This window comes from Sarcophilus harrisii, chromosome 1, assembly GCF_902635505.1.
Source record: "Sarcophilus harrisii chromosome 1, mSarHar1.11, whole genome shotgun sequence".
NCBI classification, from domain to species: domain Eukaryota; kingdom Metazoa; phylum Chordata; class Mammalia; order Dasyuromorphia; family Dasyuridae; genus Sarcophilus; species Sarcophilus harrisii.
Window position 1 is genome coordinate 80,086,866 of NC_045426.1, and position 15,431 is coordinate 80,102,296.

A 15,431-nucleotide genomic window follows, 5' to 3' on the forward strand; every position below is an offset into this window, starting at 1 on the left:
ACCTGTATGTGCAAAAATGTTTGTGGCAGCCCTCTTTGTAGTGACCAGAAACTGGAAACTGAGTGGATGCTCATCATTTGGAGAATGGCTGAATAAATTGTGGTATATGAATATTATGGAATATTATTGTTCTGTAAGAAATGACCAGCAGGATGATTTCAGAAAGGCCTGGAGAGACTTACATGAACTGATGCTGAGTGAAACGAGCAGGACCAGGAGATCATTATATACTTCAACAACAATACTATATGATGACCAGTTCTGATGGATGTTCTTCAACAATGAGATGAACCAAATCAGTTCCAATAGAGCAGTAAGGAACTGAACCAGCTACACCCAGCGAAAGAACTCTGGGAAATGACTATGAACCACTACATAGAATTCCCAATCCCTCTATTTTTGTCTGCCTGCATTTTTGATTTCCTCCACAGGCTAATTGTACACTATTTAAAAGTCCGATTCTTTTTGTACAGCAAAATAACTGTATGGACATGTATACATATATTGTATTTAACTTACACTTTAAAATGTTTAACATGTATTGGTCATTCTGTCATCTGGGGGAAGGGGTGGGGGGTAGGAGTGGAAAAATTGGACAAAAGGTTTTGCAATTGTCAATGCTGAAAAATTACCCATGAATATATCTTGTAAATAAAAAGCTTTAATTTTTAAAAAAAGAAAGAAAGTGAACAATAGGGAGAAATAGAGTGGGGGAAAAAAACTAAAATTACCAAAGATCTAATGAGTAAGAAAAACTCAAGAGACCTTCAGCATAAATGATTAAATCAATGAAGGAAGGAAGGCAGATGGACATTAATTAAAAAAAGGAAATTTGGAAGCCAAGTTTCATAAATGTATTTGAAAATCTATGAATAAACAACACTTGATGAGACAAATGACCCTGTGGAATATAAGGTGAAAATAGAACCACAACTTGCTGTTCCTGAGTGATTTTTAAAAAGAAATGAGTATTGTGAGAGTAGAATTTAAGATCTGCACAGTAGAAATAATCAACAGAATAGGAAAAACTTGTTGCAATGATGAATCAAGAAACAAGAGAGAATGAAAATGCAAATACACAAAAGGGAAGGTCTGTCTAGAAGAAACAAAAGGCAAAAACATTTAAAGAAAGTGCTTCATTTTTAAAAGAAAAAAAAAAAAACATTGATTTCAAAGATAGGATGTGGAGAGAGAACTGAAAGATTATAAGTCTCCCAGAAGAACACAACAGGTCAAAAAACTTGATTACCATAATGCAAGAAATAATACAAAAAACTGCCTAGTACTCTGCATACAAAAATGAAATCCTAATTAAAAGAATCCATAAGTTACCTCCCAAGAAAAACAAGGCTGCAAACTTGAAAACACATAGTGTTTAAATTTAATCATTCCAATGAGAATAAAATAAATTCTGCAATCAACTGTATGAAAAACCTTCAAATATAAAAGGAGAACAAATAACACAAATGTTTGATGCTTGAAAATACCATTCATCTTGCCTTAGAAGAGGAGCTTCTGGGGGCTATCCATGCTGAGAGTTTTTGGCCATGGACTCAATGGAGATTTTGAGGCAAATGGTGAACCGCTAACCAGAAAAAGCTTAGAACCCAGTAGTAGACTGTATAAATAATGATGAGAAGGGATGGAACTACATTGTTTTTCACTGTCACTTTACATTTATATCTTGGAAGTTTTGATTCCATCAAGAATGCAGACAATAAGAAGAGACTACCTAAGCCTAAGAACAGTGAACTGGAGAATAATGGTCTAGAGTTGGCAGAAAAAGAGGGGAGGGATAGTGAATAGAGGAAAATTAAATTTAAAAAACAACTAATTAAAAGGGAGAAGTAGAGGAAATCTACTTGACTGAAAGGAGGAAAAAAAGGGGAAAGTAACTAGATAAATGCAGGAAGGAAAAAAAGAGTTAACAAGTAAAACCCCAAAGAGAAACAGGAAGCAGGATTGGGGAGAGGGGAAAAGAGGTAAAAATTAGGTATTCTCCCATCATATGGAGAATGGCTGAATAAAATGGAATATTACTGTTCTGTAAGAAATGATGAGCAAGCCAGTTTCAGAAAAGCCTGGGAAGACTTACATGAACTGATGTTGAGCGAAGTGAACAAAAGCAAGAGAACATTGTATGCAGCAACAAGATTATGTGATTATGAACTGTGATGGTCTTGACTCATTTCAACAATGAGATGATTCAGAGCTGTTCCAATGGACTTGTGATGCACAGAGCCATCTACATTCAGATTGAATGTGTATCAAAGCATAGTATTTTCACCTTTTGTTTGCTTGTTTTTTTTTTCCTTGTGGGTTTTTTCCCCCTTTTGAGCTGATTTTTCTTGTGGGGGTTGACAAATATGGAAATATATTTAGAATGTGTTTAACTTATATCAGATTGCTTGCTATCTAGGGGAGAGGAAGTGAGGGAGGGAAAAGAATTTGGAATACAAGGTTTTGCAAAGATGAATGTTTAAAACTATCTTTGCATGTATTTGAAAAAATAAAATACAGTTTTTAAAAAAGAATTGGGTATCCTAAAAGATACTAAATACTAAAGTAAATAGCTAAAGTAACTGAAGCTACATAGAGACAAATGGAGGAAAATATAAACCCAACTCTAATAATTTTTAATGTGAGTAGATTAAATTATTAGATTTTTCATTTATTTTTAATATACACACATTGCTTTATGAATCATGTTGGGAGAGAAAAATTAGAGCAAAAGGGAAAAACCATGGGAGAGGGGGGAAAAACAGAAAAAAGAAGTGAACATGGCATGTGTTGATTTACATTCAATCTCCATAGTTCTTTGTCTCAATGTAGATGGCATTTTCTGACCAAGTCTGTTGAGATTGTTTTGGGTCACTGAACCACTGAGAAGAACCAAGTCTTACATAATTGATCATCCTACATTGTTGCTGTTATTGTGTACAGTGTATTTCTGGTTCTGCTTGTTTCACTCAGCATCAGTTCGTTTAAATCTTTTCAGGCCTTTTTAAAATCAGCTTATTCATCATTTTTTATAAAACAGTATTACTCCATTAACTTCATATACTACAACCTATTCAGCCATTCCATCACAACTTATTCAGTTGTGGACATTCCCCAATTGATGGACATCTACTCATTTTCCAATTCTTTGTTACCACAAAAAAAAGTTACTACAAACATTTTTTGCACATATGTATTCTTTTCTGTCCTTTATGATTTCCTTGGGATATAGACCCAGTAATGGCACTGCTGGGTCAAAGGGTATGCACAGTTTTATAGCCCTTTGGGCATGGTTCCGTGATGTTCTCTAGAATGTTTGTTATGGAAGTGGAAACCAGTTTATTATGCATTAAGTTATTTCAAAAAAGCAAACATAACAAAACAAAACAAATCTTAAAAATAGCAAAGATGGACAAATAAATCATATCCTGAAAGGAAACATTGACAAACCACTAGTGCTAAATTTATAGGGTCCAAATGTCTTAGTATCCAAAGTCATAAAGGAATGTTAATAGGTACAAGAATACACTATAAATGATCGGAGATTTCAATATCCCTTTCAATGTTAGGTGTCTTAACAGAAAGATGAAAGGGAAAATATAGAACAGAATAAATTGCTGGAAAAACTAAAACTAAAAGACTTAATGGCATCTTCTATAGTGCTGCAAATGTGTGTGTGTGTGTGATGTATATGTGTGTGTATACACACATATACATCACACACACACGTTTGTATACATACACACATACTTTTCAATATTATATGGAATATAATCTAACAAAAATTCAATGTTATGGCGCAAGTATTTGCAAATAGTTGTAAAAGGGCAGAAATAATAAATACATCCTTTATAGGCCATAGCACAATAAATATAGTCATTGGTTCAAAGAACACAAAGAAAGCTAAATAAAAGATTTAACAATTTGGAAACTAGTATGGCAGAAATTGGGCATTGAACCATACCTAACCCCGTATACCAAGGTAAGGTTGAAATAGGTTCACAATTTAGACATAAAGAACGATATTATAAGCAAATTAGAAGCACAAAGAATGGTTTACCTCTCAGATCTGTGGAGAAAGCAGGAATCTATGGCCAGATAAGAACTGGAGTTCATTATTGGATGCAAAATAGAAAATTTTGATTATATTTAGTTTAAAAGTTTATGTACAAACAAAACTAATGCAGACCAGATTAGAAGGGAAGCAATAAACTAAGAAAAAATTTTTACATTCAAGTCCTGATAAAGGCCTTATTGATTCAAATTCTCCTATTGATAAATGGATATGCACAGACAATTTTCAGATGAAGAAATTGAAACCATTTCTAGTCTTATGAAAAGGTGCTCTAAATCACTATCGATCAGAGAAGTGCAAAATGAGACAACTCTGAGGTACCACTACATAACTCTCACATTGGCTAAGAGATGGGAAAAGATAATGACAGATGTTGGAGGGAATGTGGGAAAACTGGGACACTGATGTATTGTTGGTGGAGTTGTAAACAGATCCAGTCATTCTGGAGAGCAGTTTGGAACTATGCTCAAAAAGTTATCAAACTGTGCTTACCCTTTGAACCAACACTGTTTCTATTGGGCCTGCATCCCAAAAAGATCTTAGAGAAGGAAAAGGGACCCACATATGCAAAAACATTTGTAGCAGCCCTTTTTGTAGTGATTAGAAACTGGAAACTGAGTGGATGCCCATCTGAGTAGGAGAATAGCTGAACAAATTATGACATTTGAATGTTATAGAATATTATTGTTCTGTAAGAAATGATCAGCAGGATGATTTCAAAGAGGCCTGGAGAGACTTACATGAATTGATGCTAAGTGAAGTGTGCAGAACCAAGAAATCATTATACACGGCAACGGCAAGATTATACGATGATCAATTTTGATGGACATGGCTCTTTTCAACAGTGAGATGACTGATGCCAGTTCTAATGATCTTGTGATGAAGAGATCCATCTACACCCAGAGACAGAACTGTGGGAACTGAGTGTGGATCACAACATAGCATTTTTACTTCTTTTGTTGTTTGCTTGAATTTTATTTTCTTTCACATTTTTTCTTTTTGATTTCATTTTTCTTGTGCAGCAAGACAATTGTATAAATATGTATGCATATATTTTTTCTATGTTTAGCATAAATAACTTGCCATCTAGGGAAGGAGAGTGGGAATTAGAATACAAGGTTTTGCAAGGGTTAATGTTAAAAAATTATCCATGCATACGTTTTGAAAATAAAAAGCTTTAATTAAAAGAAAAGATTTAATAATTTAAATAATAAGTGACTCAAAGAACAGATCATAGAAACAATATTTATGTGAAAGAATATGATTGTGAAGAAACATCATACCAAAATTTCTGGGATGCAGCTAAAATTTCCTCTAAAAGATCATATCCCTTCAATACATACATTAACACACTTATTAACACATAGAAAAAAAAGAGACAATTACTGAGTTGAGTATGCATTCAAAAAATTGGAAATCCAACAAATAAAAAACCTAAAATAAGTGCAAAAGAAGAAATAGTAAGAATTAGAGGGGAAATAGATATCTAGAAACAAAAAAGTAGAAATCAAAACATTAAAAACAGGTTCTTTGAAAAGACTAATTAATAAGATTGATAAACCTTTAGTTGATATGACTAAAATGAAGAGAACAGAAAATCAAATAAAATAACAAATGAGTAAGGTAAAGTTAAAACAAAACCTAAAGAAATAAAAAGAATATTTGGAATCTATTGTATTCAGTCAAATACTAACAAAACTGAGAAAACACATACACCAAAAAAAAAGCCTTTAAAAATATACCTTAATTATCAGACTACCTTGCAGAGATTTTAAATAATCCCAGAAAAAGAAATAGAAAACTAGCTGTAAAGTAAAAAAAAAACAAAATACCTTCCTAATCCTAATGATTCCCAGTTTTGGTATTTCAAGTTGTTGTTGTTTACCCTTCATTGTCTAAGAGAATCATGATATAGGGAAGTGAATTAGATTTAAGTAAGGAAAGTCTGGGCAAGGCCACCTATCTTACTTTCCTCTCCAGAGCCCTCTAGGTCCGATGGCAGGATATAGATCAGAAAGACTGGAGATGGGCCTGGATGCAATGGCCTTTTTAAGCCACCGGTCTTCAACAGGTCTCAGTTTACCTAAGGCTGCACCCAATTAAGCCTAGGTGAGCAGTTGAGGCAAAGAATCTCTTTTTTCACATATTAATAATATTAAGTATGGACTTCACATTTATTCTCAAAAATTGAGAAAGCATCCTATAAGAATTGTTTTATGAGACAAATTTAATCTTAATTCCTAAACAAGAGAATAAAACATAGAAGGAAAACTATAAATCTATATTATTAATGAATATTGATCAAAAATTAGAAATAAAACTGTCTCAGACAGACTATAAGTCAAAGAAATTATTCATTATAATCAAGTTGATTTTTTTTTATACCAGGGATGCAAAGATGATTCATTAATTTAAAAAAACGGTATAATCACATTAAAAACATAATATATGACAATCTCATTAAATGCAGAGTCTTTAACAAAGTATAATACCTAGTTATGCTAAAAACCCTATAAAATAGAGTCATGGTGGGGAGGGAGAGTGTAGAATCTTTCTAAAACCAAAAGCAAACACCATATACAATGGGGGTAATGTAGAACCTTTTTCAGTAGATAAAATAGTAAAAGCCTTTCTATTCTCAATTTTATTTTTAATGTTTTTTGTTTGTTTGTTTTTTTCCTCTCCTTTGTGAAATAAGAAGCTGAAAAGAGTGAGGACTCTTCTGGAGGCACAGGCCTCTCTATCTTACATCGAACATACAGCCAGGACTGTAGCTTCAAGAACAGCATGTACCACGTTGGGGATTATGTTTATGTGGAGCCAGCAGAAGCCAATCTCCAACCACACATAGTCTGTATTGAAAGACTATGGGAAGATTCTGCCGGTGAGTGCCAAAGTCTCCCTAGGCCTGCAGTAAGGAGGTACACAGGATTCTTTGGAAGCATATGTTCTTTCAGTAGATAGAAGTCTGTCACTAAATGGTAATCAAGCACCTATTGTTTGTAAAACAAAATCCCAAATTCCTGCTATCCTTTAAGTTTACAATCAAGTTGAAATAATGTTCACATGATATGAATACTTTAAAAGCAATCTATTTACAAGAAAATATGGAATAACCTATGTTTCTTCAACATTTAGGTCTAACTAAAAGGCTTCCTTTCAGGAAAGAATATTAACAAATGGGTTTTAGAGAAGAGACATGCATTGATAGACAGGAGGAAAGAGCTACTGTGGATAGAAGTAATGGAATGTAAAGAAATTCCATATGTTTTAAGATACAGAGAGGTGGAGGATACGAGGTTAACCCTTTAGCGTATAATGTAACTAAACTGTTTTTTCCTTGCTTATTTGTTTTTAGGAATTTGGTGAAAGACTAGTTTAGCTCTTTTGAGCATGCATTGACAATGAAATTAAGGGGTATACAGGTTCTCATTACTGAGTTTGGATCCTAAAAAGATTAATGGATTAAATTGCTTTTTTCTAACATTTTTCTTTCTTGTGGTATTTTTTTCCCTTTTATTTATTTTAGGTGAAAAATGGTTGTGTGGCTGTTGGTTTTATCGTCCAAATGAAACATTCCACCTTGCTACACGAAAATTTTTGGAAAAAGAAGTTTTTAAGAGTGATTATTACAACAAAGTACCTGTTAGCAAAATCCTAGGCAAATGTGTAGTCATGTTTGTTAAGGTAAGTTACTAGCTTTGAATTCATTGCCTGTTTTATAATGAAACATGAAACATATCCTACACAAACATACATACACACATACCCCTCCAAAACTATATTAAAAAAAAAAATTAGGGAAATAATTAACTACTTTATATATAGTGAGGGTTAGTTTTTCACAAGAACTAGTTAGCAGATACAAAATGTTTAATCAGATTAATGTGTTTTCTTAATTGAAGGGTGATTTTCAAAGAAAAACTGAAATGAACTTTTAGGGATTTGTCTATCTTTAGATTTTCATTTTGCTGTATCCCAATGCTAGGGGAAAAGGATACTAGAAAAGTAAACCTAGGATGTAAATTTCAAAGATCAGGAAACTAAGGCCTAGAGGTAATGTGGTACATTGGATGGAATGCCACTTCCCTAGGTTATAGTGTGGTCAAAGAACAGTCTCAGCGGCAGTCATGACTTTGGGAGGTATCATGATCCTGCACTTGGGGGACCTGAGTCAGAATCCCTCCCTAAGTGATTTTGGGCAAATCATTAATCTTTCAGAATTTTGGTTTCTTCATGTAATTTAAAGATTATCCTAATTTAACTTCTTTCCTTATAGACTAGTTGTGAGAAAAGCTTTGCAAACTGTGTATTTTTTTATTCTGTGTTTCATTACATGTCATATATGGGTATTGCTTCCTATGATAAATTGAAAGATCTTTGAGAACAGCAATTGTTTTCATTTTTTATCTTTATACAGCCTTTAGTATTTAGTCATTTGGGTTTTTTTTAAGTAATTTAATTTCATTTTATAATCTGATGTTATTGCTTTATTTAACAGGAATATTTCAAACTGTGCCCAGAAACCTTTCGAGATGAAGATGTTTATGTCTGTGAGTCACGATATTCTGCCAAAACAAAATCTTTCAAGAAAATTAAACTGTGGACCATGCCTGTCAGTTCCGTTAGGTTTATCCCACGTGATGTGCCTCTACCTGTGGTGCGTGTTGCTTCTGTATTTGCAAATACAGATAAATTGGATGATGAGAAGCACACTGAAACTTTAGAGGACAGTAAAGGAGCAGATACTTTCCTCAACCTGGAAAAGGTATGGGGAAGAATGTCATAAAGGGTTTTACATTTTTAAAGAAACATTCATAAAGCAGTCCTACCTGGTATTGTAACCATAGTGAGAGAGGTGAATAAAAAGAATTTAAACAATTTTCTGTAGTTTAAATTATCTGTTTTTTGGTGATCATCTCTATCCCTTACATAATTAAGAACTCTCTTCTTAGTTATTAACTATGAAAAGTATCCAATCTGTTTCGTTTCTTTTTTTTTTTTTTTAATGGTCTGATCTTTAATATTCAAGTCATGAATTCATTTTGAGCTTACTTGAGTACTTGATACAAACTGTTAGTCTAAACCTATTATATTGATCAGAGTTTGAAAATTGTTGGAAAATGTATTTACATAGTACAAACTATACAAACTAGCTAGTTGTATAGTTTGGATTGTGTTTTGAAGATTGGAAACTCCCATTGATGTAAATGACTTCACATATAATTCCAGAAAACTCTTGAGGAAGCATACTGTCACCTACATAAAAAGGTGCTAGACTTAGTGCAGAATGAGCCTTTTTTTTTTTTTTTTTTTTTTTTTTGACATGGTTAATTTGGGAATTTGTTTTGATTGACTGCTTATAACAAGTTTTGTTTTTATACTCTCTCAATTGCCATTTTTTAAAATAATTAATTAGTCTCAGGAATTTGATGTTCATTCAGTCCATAAACTAGCATCCAGGCAGCGAGATAGCACCATAGTACCCAGAGCACTCGGCCTGGACTCAGGAAGAACTGAGTTCTAATGTGGCCTCAGGCACTTCCCAGCTGGATGACCCTGGACAAGTCACTTAACTGTTTGCCTCAGTTTCCTCATCTGTAAAATGAGTGGGAGAAAGAAATGGCAAACCATTCCAGCATCTCTGCCAAAAAATCCCCAATGAGGTCAGAGTCGAGCATTACAAAAAAAACAAAAAAAACAACTGGAGAACAAACAGCTGTTCCCCACCACTACCCCTTTCATATATCTTCCTAATATTATTCTTGTTTCTGCCTCTACTGTCCTATGATCTATTCACATAGTTGTCAAAATAATCTTCTGCATGTACAAAGCTGGTATCAGTTTCCTTCTCAAAAACCTTCAGTTTCTATTGCCTCTAGAATAAATGTGTGCTTTTTTATCATGGTATTTAAGGATTTGCCAAAGAACTGCACTCTGACTTCAAACTCTCTTTGCAACTTTAATTTTACTTCATTTCTTGTCATGCATTCTACATTCTGGCCAAAATGGACTCATTATATCTGGATCTTTTGAGGCCTCTCTTACCATGCATTTGTTCAAGTCATTCTCCCCATTCCTAAAATGAAGTCCTTCTACAACTCTCCCTGTTAACATTTTTAATTCCATCAGAGTCTAACTCGGGTTCCTCCTTCTTCCATGAAGACTTTCATGCTGAATTTTCCTTTCACTAAAAGAAATCTAGCCCTCCTCAGATTGCTTATATAACTCATTTTTAAAAAAAAAAACCATATCTTTACACTGTCAACACAAAGAAATAGTATCCCACTGTGCTTGGGAATTGATCCTTTGATGCTCTCAAAATTATGTTGCCTTTCATGTGTACTTTGTGTATATCTAGTTTAGTCCAACTATTTTTCCCATCTTTGTTTGCTATTACTTCCTTCTTTTCAGGATTTCTTAAACTTTCTCCACTTGTGACCCCTTTTCATCCAAGAAATTTTTACCCTAGATGACCCTAGATGTATAAGTATATAAAATAGGTATACAAATCAAATATTTACTAAAAATAAGTCATAATTTTATGACCCCTACATTCAGTAATGAGACCCTATATGGTGTCACAAACCATAGTATAAGAAGTTGGGTCCTATAGCATTGTGAACTGTGATTAAAATTCAGATGAGATGGCTTCACTATTATTAAGGGAGAAAATAGTTATTGAAAGCTTGACAAATCTTTTCAACTTTTCATCTCTTTGTCATCCTTCTAGTTTTATTCTCAAATATTTTGGGAGTAATGTGTTTGAGTTAGTATTCTCACCAAGCTTTCTGTGAATTTGCTTTTCCAACCACTGCTTCTCATTGCTCAATACTATTCATATTCTTCTACCATACCCAACTATGTGATTTTACAGATAAGACTATATTCTAAAGTAGCATTGTCCTTAATTTCTATATCTCGCTGCCAGAAAAAAGAAATGTTTCCTGGCTAAGGCAGTATCTTGTTAGGATTGCTTAATTAAACTCCCAGGATTTAGGAAATAAGGATCATAGCATAGATTTAAAGCTGGAAAGAAGGTGGAAGTTTATTTTTGCCTGTCTAGCCATCCTTGGTACATTGATTTTGTTAATTAAAAAAATATTTTTTATTTAGAGCTAGGAGAGAACCCAAAGATTACCAAGTGCAACACTCTCATTTTTTAGATGAAGAAGCTGAGGTCCACAGAGGCTGAGACTCTCCCAGGTAGCAGCTTGGAGTCAGCAGTACTCCTCTTCCTGGACTCTGATCTGACCTCAGATACCTAGCTAAGTCACTTCATCCTGCTGACCTCAAGTTTCCTCATTTGTAAAGTGATCAGGAGAGGGGACAACTCAATGGTGCCCTGGATAGAACACCAACTCTGCAATCAGGAGGACCTGAATTCAAATCCAGCCTCGGACACTTAACACTTCCCAGCAAGTCACATAACCCCAAGTTGCACCTCCCCCCCCCCAAAAAAAAAAAAAGTTTTGTTTTTTTTAAATGGCATGAAAAGACAATGTCAAACCACTCCAGCATCTTGGCCAAGAAACCTCAAATGGTTCACAAAGAGTCAGACATGTCTGTACAACACAAACAGTAACAAGATTGAGCCACAGTTGTGTCCAGTAGTTTTTCTACCATATCTTTGTTTGTGGGTTCTTTAGTGTCTCTCTATTTTCCATTTTTCTTTAGGCATTTTGATTGCATTTCATACCATTCTTTCATTTTATTTCACTCTTAAGAAGTCGGGAGTCTGACTCTGCAGTGCACTATCCACTTAGGCATCTGGCTGTTTCTAGATTCATTGGTGTAGGTTATAATAGGTTTCAAGTGCAGTACTATGAGAAGTTAAAAAGTCTTGATTAATGGCAAGATAGATCTCAGGACTGGCTCTTTGGTTTACTTCAACATTCATGTCTTTGATGGAAGTTTAATTTTTTTCAGTTAATGTTCTATAAATATCTGTCTTCCTTTTCATATCCATAAACATTTCCTGTGATGCTCAGTTTCATTTCTCAAATCATGTGTTTACTATATATTTTACCGTAGGAGAAAGAAGATGTTCCAGTAGAAATGTCTAATGGGGAACCAGGCTGCCACTATTTTGAACAACTTCGCTATAATGATATGTGGCTGAAGGTTGGAGATTGTGTTTTCATAAAATCTCATGGCTTAGTAAGACCTCGAGTGGGCAGGTGAGTAATTTTTTTCCCCCATTAGAAAAGCATAGCTTTTAAAATATTATGGATTTTTTTTTTAATCAGCAGTCCAATGAGAAATAGAGTTGGTAATAAAGAATATGGTATAGATTTAAGAGCTGCGAGGTCATTTGAATCCTGGGGTAGCAACCTATATGAAAGATTCCTAGCCCCACTTTGCATCCATACCCAGAATTTCTCTCTTTTCTTATGTCACTTGATGGGAGAGACTGGAATCTGTGCTGTGGCACTATTTGACCCACGGCAAGGCACTCGGACATCCCTGGGACAAACCAAGCAGCTCAGAAACTGCTGTTCTTGGAGCCGCTAAACATTCTGTTCCCTTTCCTCAATGGGTGCTCATACTAAAATTACTTTTAAAAAATTAGGAAAAAAGTTCTTTTCATCATAAAGGTGACTGTTGAAATTACTCTAGGTAGTGCCTGCCCTCTAAATGTTCAAGAGATACTGATTTTTCCCCCATTTATTAAGAATTTACAATGTTCCAGGCACTGGGCCAAGTGCTGGGGATGCAGAGGAAGGCAAGAAAATGGACCCCACCCTCAAGGAGCTCATGTTCTAATGAGAGAGATAGTAGGCAAATGTCCCGTGTCTGTGGTATAAATGGGAGCTCTTCTCAGAGGAAGGTACTGGTAGTGGGGAGAACCAAGACAGGCTCCTTGCAGAAGGAAGCTCTGGAGCTGAGATGTGCAGAGAGACAGGAGGGAGAGAAACAACAGAAGGCATGGAACCCTCCCCACCCACATGCCTGCCCCCTCTCCAGAGTCAACTTGAGTGGCATTCTGTGAGGTCTAGAAATGTATCCAAGAGGCTCCTAATCTTGGCCCCTTGCTCTTCAGCACAGACCCGTCAGTCCAGGGGCGCTGACCTCCAGGTCTTCTACATCAAGACTGCATCTCTGCTCTGAGAACCCTGTAGAGCTGTTCCTCAGGCCCACAATGTGCCCTTTGACCTCTGACCTCCCTGGCTTCCTTTACATGCCTTCTCCAGGGAGCTTCTTTGGCCCCTCTTAATTCTAGTGCCATCCAGCCAATTATTTCTTGTTCAGCCTGTATAGCTTCCCCTTTGTAAGCATGGTTTGCATGCATTCTGCCCCATTAAACTGCAAACTCCTTGAAGGCAGAGATCATCTTTTGTCTCCCCAGCACTTGGCACAGTGCCTGTGCTCTTTGTGGTTGTTTATGTCCCACTCTTTCCCACCACGCCTGAATGTCTCTGAGATTTTCTTGGCCATTTTCTTTTCCACTTGATTAAGACAAACAGAACCCAGCAAACCCAGGTCTTCCCAACTCCAGACCTAGCGCTCTATGCACCGAGCCACCTAGCTGTGGATTGTAGGCACTTCAGAAATGTTTATGAATTGATTGATTGAATGGCAAAGAGGTCAGTCAGTGTCATAGGACATTTGGAAAGGAGTAAAGTGTAAGAAGATGGGAAAGTTTGTGAAGAGCTTTTAAATCCAGGTACAAGATTGAGTATTTGATCCTAGAATTCCCACGGAACTATTGGAGTTTGTTGAGTAAAAAGGATGACATAAGCCAACCTACACCTTAATAATGTGACTTTTGCAACCAAGAGGAGGATTGAATGTAACAGGGAGAGAGGAAAGGCAAGGAAACTAACCAGAATGAGACAGGACGCAGGAGAGAAATTTTGTGAAAGTATAAATGGCAAACTGACATAAATTATTTCTGTGGAATGAGTGTGAGTAAGGAATCAAGCGGCATCCCAAGCCCAAGTGACTAGTCAAATGCTGGTCCCCTTGACAACATAAGGAAAGTTAAAAAGAAGAAAACATTGGAAGAAGAGGATAATTGGAGTGAGTTGTTTTGGACATGTTGAATTTGAAGTGTCTGGAACAAGCACTTTGAGATGTCCAATAGTCAGTGATATGATTGAAGATCTGGAAAGTCTTGCAAATAATCTAGGAATCATCTACATAGAGATGGTACATTGAAGCTGATGAGAACACTAACTAGATGAAATAGGAGGAAGAAAGGTTGCAGGACAGAGAAGGCACTAGGTAGTAGGCCTGATCTGGAGGAAAAATTCAGCTAAAGAAACTGAAAAGAAGCAGTTTGGACAAGCAGGACAGGGAACAATGTCACAAAATCATAAGATACAAAAGTGTCAAAGAGAAGAGGGTGATAAACAATCTCAGAGGGCATGTGGAATATATTGGATTTAAGACATGTATGGGATATCCTGCCTGAGATGTCCATTAGGCAAGTGAAAGGCAAGAAGGGCAGTAAAGAAAGAGATTAGGGATGGATCAGATCTTAGAATCATCTGCATAGAAATGATGTTGATTTTTTAAAAACTCATCTTAATAGGTTAGGCTTTATAAATCCAATCTGATTCCCACTTTTCTGGAAACTTCTCTTCTTTGTAGAATTGAAAAACTATGGGTCCGGGACGGTGCTGCCTATTTCTTTGGCCCCATCTTCATTCACCCTGAAGAAACAGAACATGAGCCAACAAAAATGTTCTATAAAAAAGAAGTGTTTCTAAGCAATTTGGAAGAAACCTGTCCTATGACATGTATCCTGGGTAAATATTCATACATCAAGATCTTGGTGGGCCAGAGCTTTTTGTTGTTTCTATCAGAATCATTTCTATAATTGCCAAAAAATCAGAAACAGAGAGCCAGTGTCATGGATTACAAATAGTCATCTTATAGGATCTTCACTCTAGAATACTTTTCTTGCTTGCTTACATGACTTTGTCTTTCTCGATTTCCTCATCTTTATTCCCACTTTACTGTTACTAGTTTATTTGGTTCTGGCACTGAAGACATTTTTATTGATAATCTGGGTTTTTTTTCACAGTTTACATATTTTCTTTTAAATCCACTGCAACAGATTTTGGGATTAATTATTATGTGTTTTAAATTATCAAATTAACTATAAACTATCAAATATAAGGGGCTTTTTGAATGTCAGATTTTACATATAGGTTTCATTACTTTTATTATTATTAAGCATGTCCTTCTGCCCCCTATTCCCCCCCCACACACACACACTTTAAAAGAAATCCCTTATAGAGGATGGTTAAAGCAGGGAAGGGTACGGATTAAATATTTATTAAGCACCCGCTGTGTGCCAATCAAAACAGACTAATTGCACTTGGGTTTTTTAGATAGTAGTGTTGCC

At 35.4% G+C, this 15,431-nt stretch overlaps 1 protein-coding gene across 33 annotated transcripts in view; it reads left to right on the top strand.

The window, feature by feature from the left end:
* Positions 1-15,431, top strand: part of PBRM1 (polybromo 1) — a 123,060-nt gene that overhangs the window by 85,688 nt on the left and 21,941 nt on the right. For all 33 annotated transcript variants that reach the window (XM_031957569.1, XM_031957611.1, XM_031957615.1 and 30 more), the window contains 5 exons: positions 6,774-6,959; positions 7,605-7,762; positions 8,577-8,843; positions 12,110-12,255; positions 14,672-14,829. In XM_031957569.1, the coding sequence (XP_031813429.1) occupies positions 6,774-6,959; positions 7,605-7,762; positions 8,577-8,843; positions 12,110-12,255; positions 14,672-14,829 (915 nt within the window). The remainder of the gene's footprint in view (positions 1-6,773; positions 6,960-7,604; positions 7,763-8,576; positions 8,844-12,109; positions 12,256-14,671; positions 14,830-15,431) is intronic.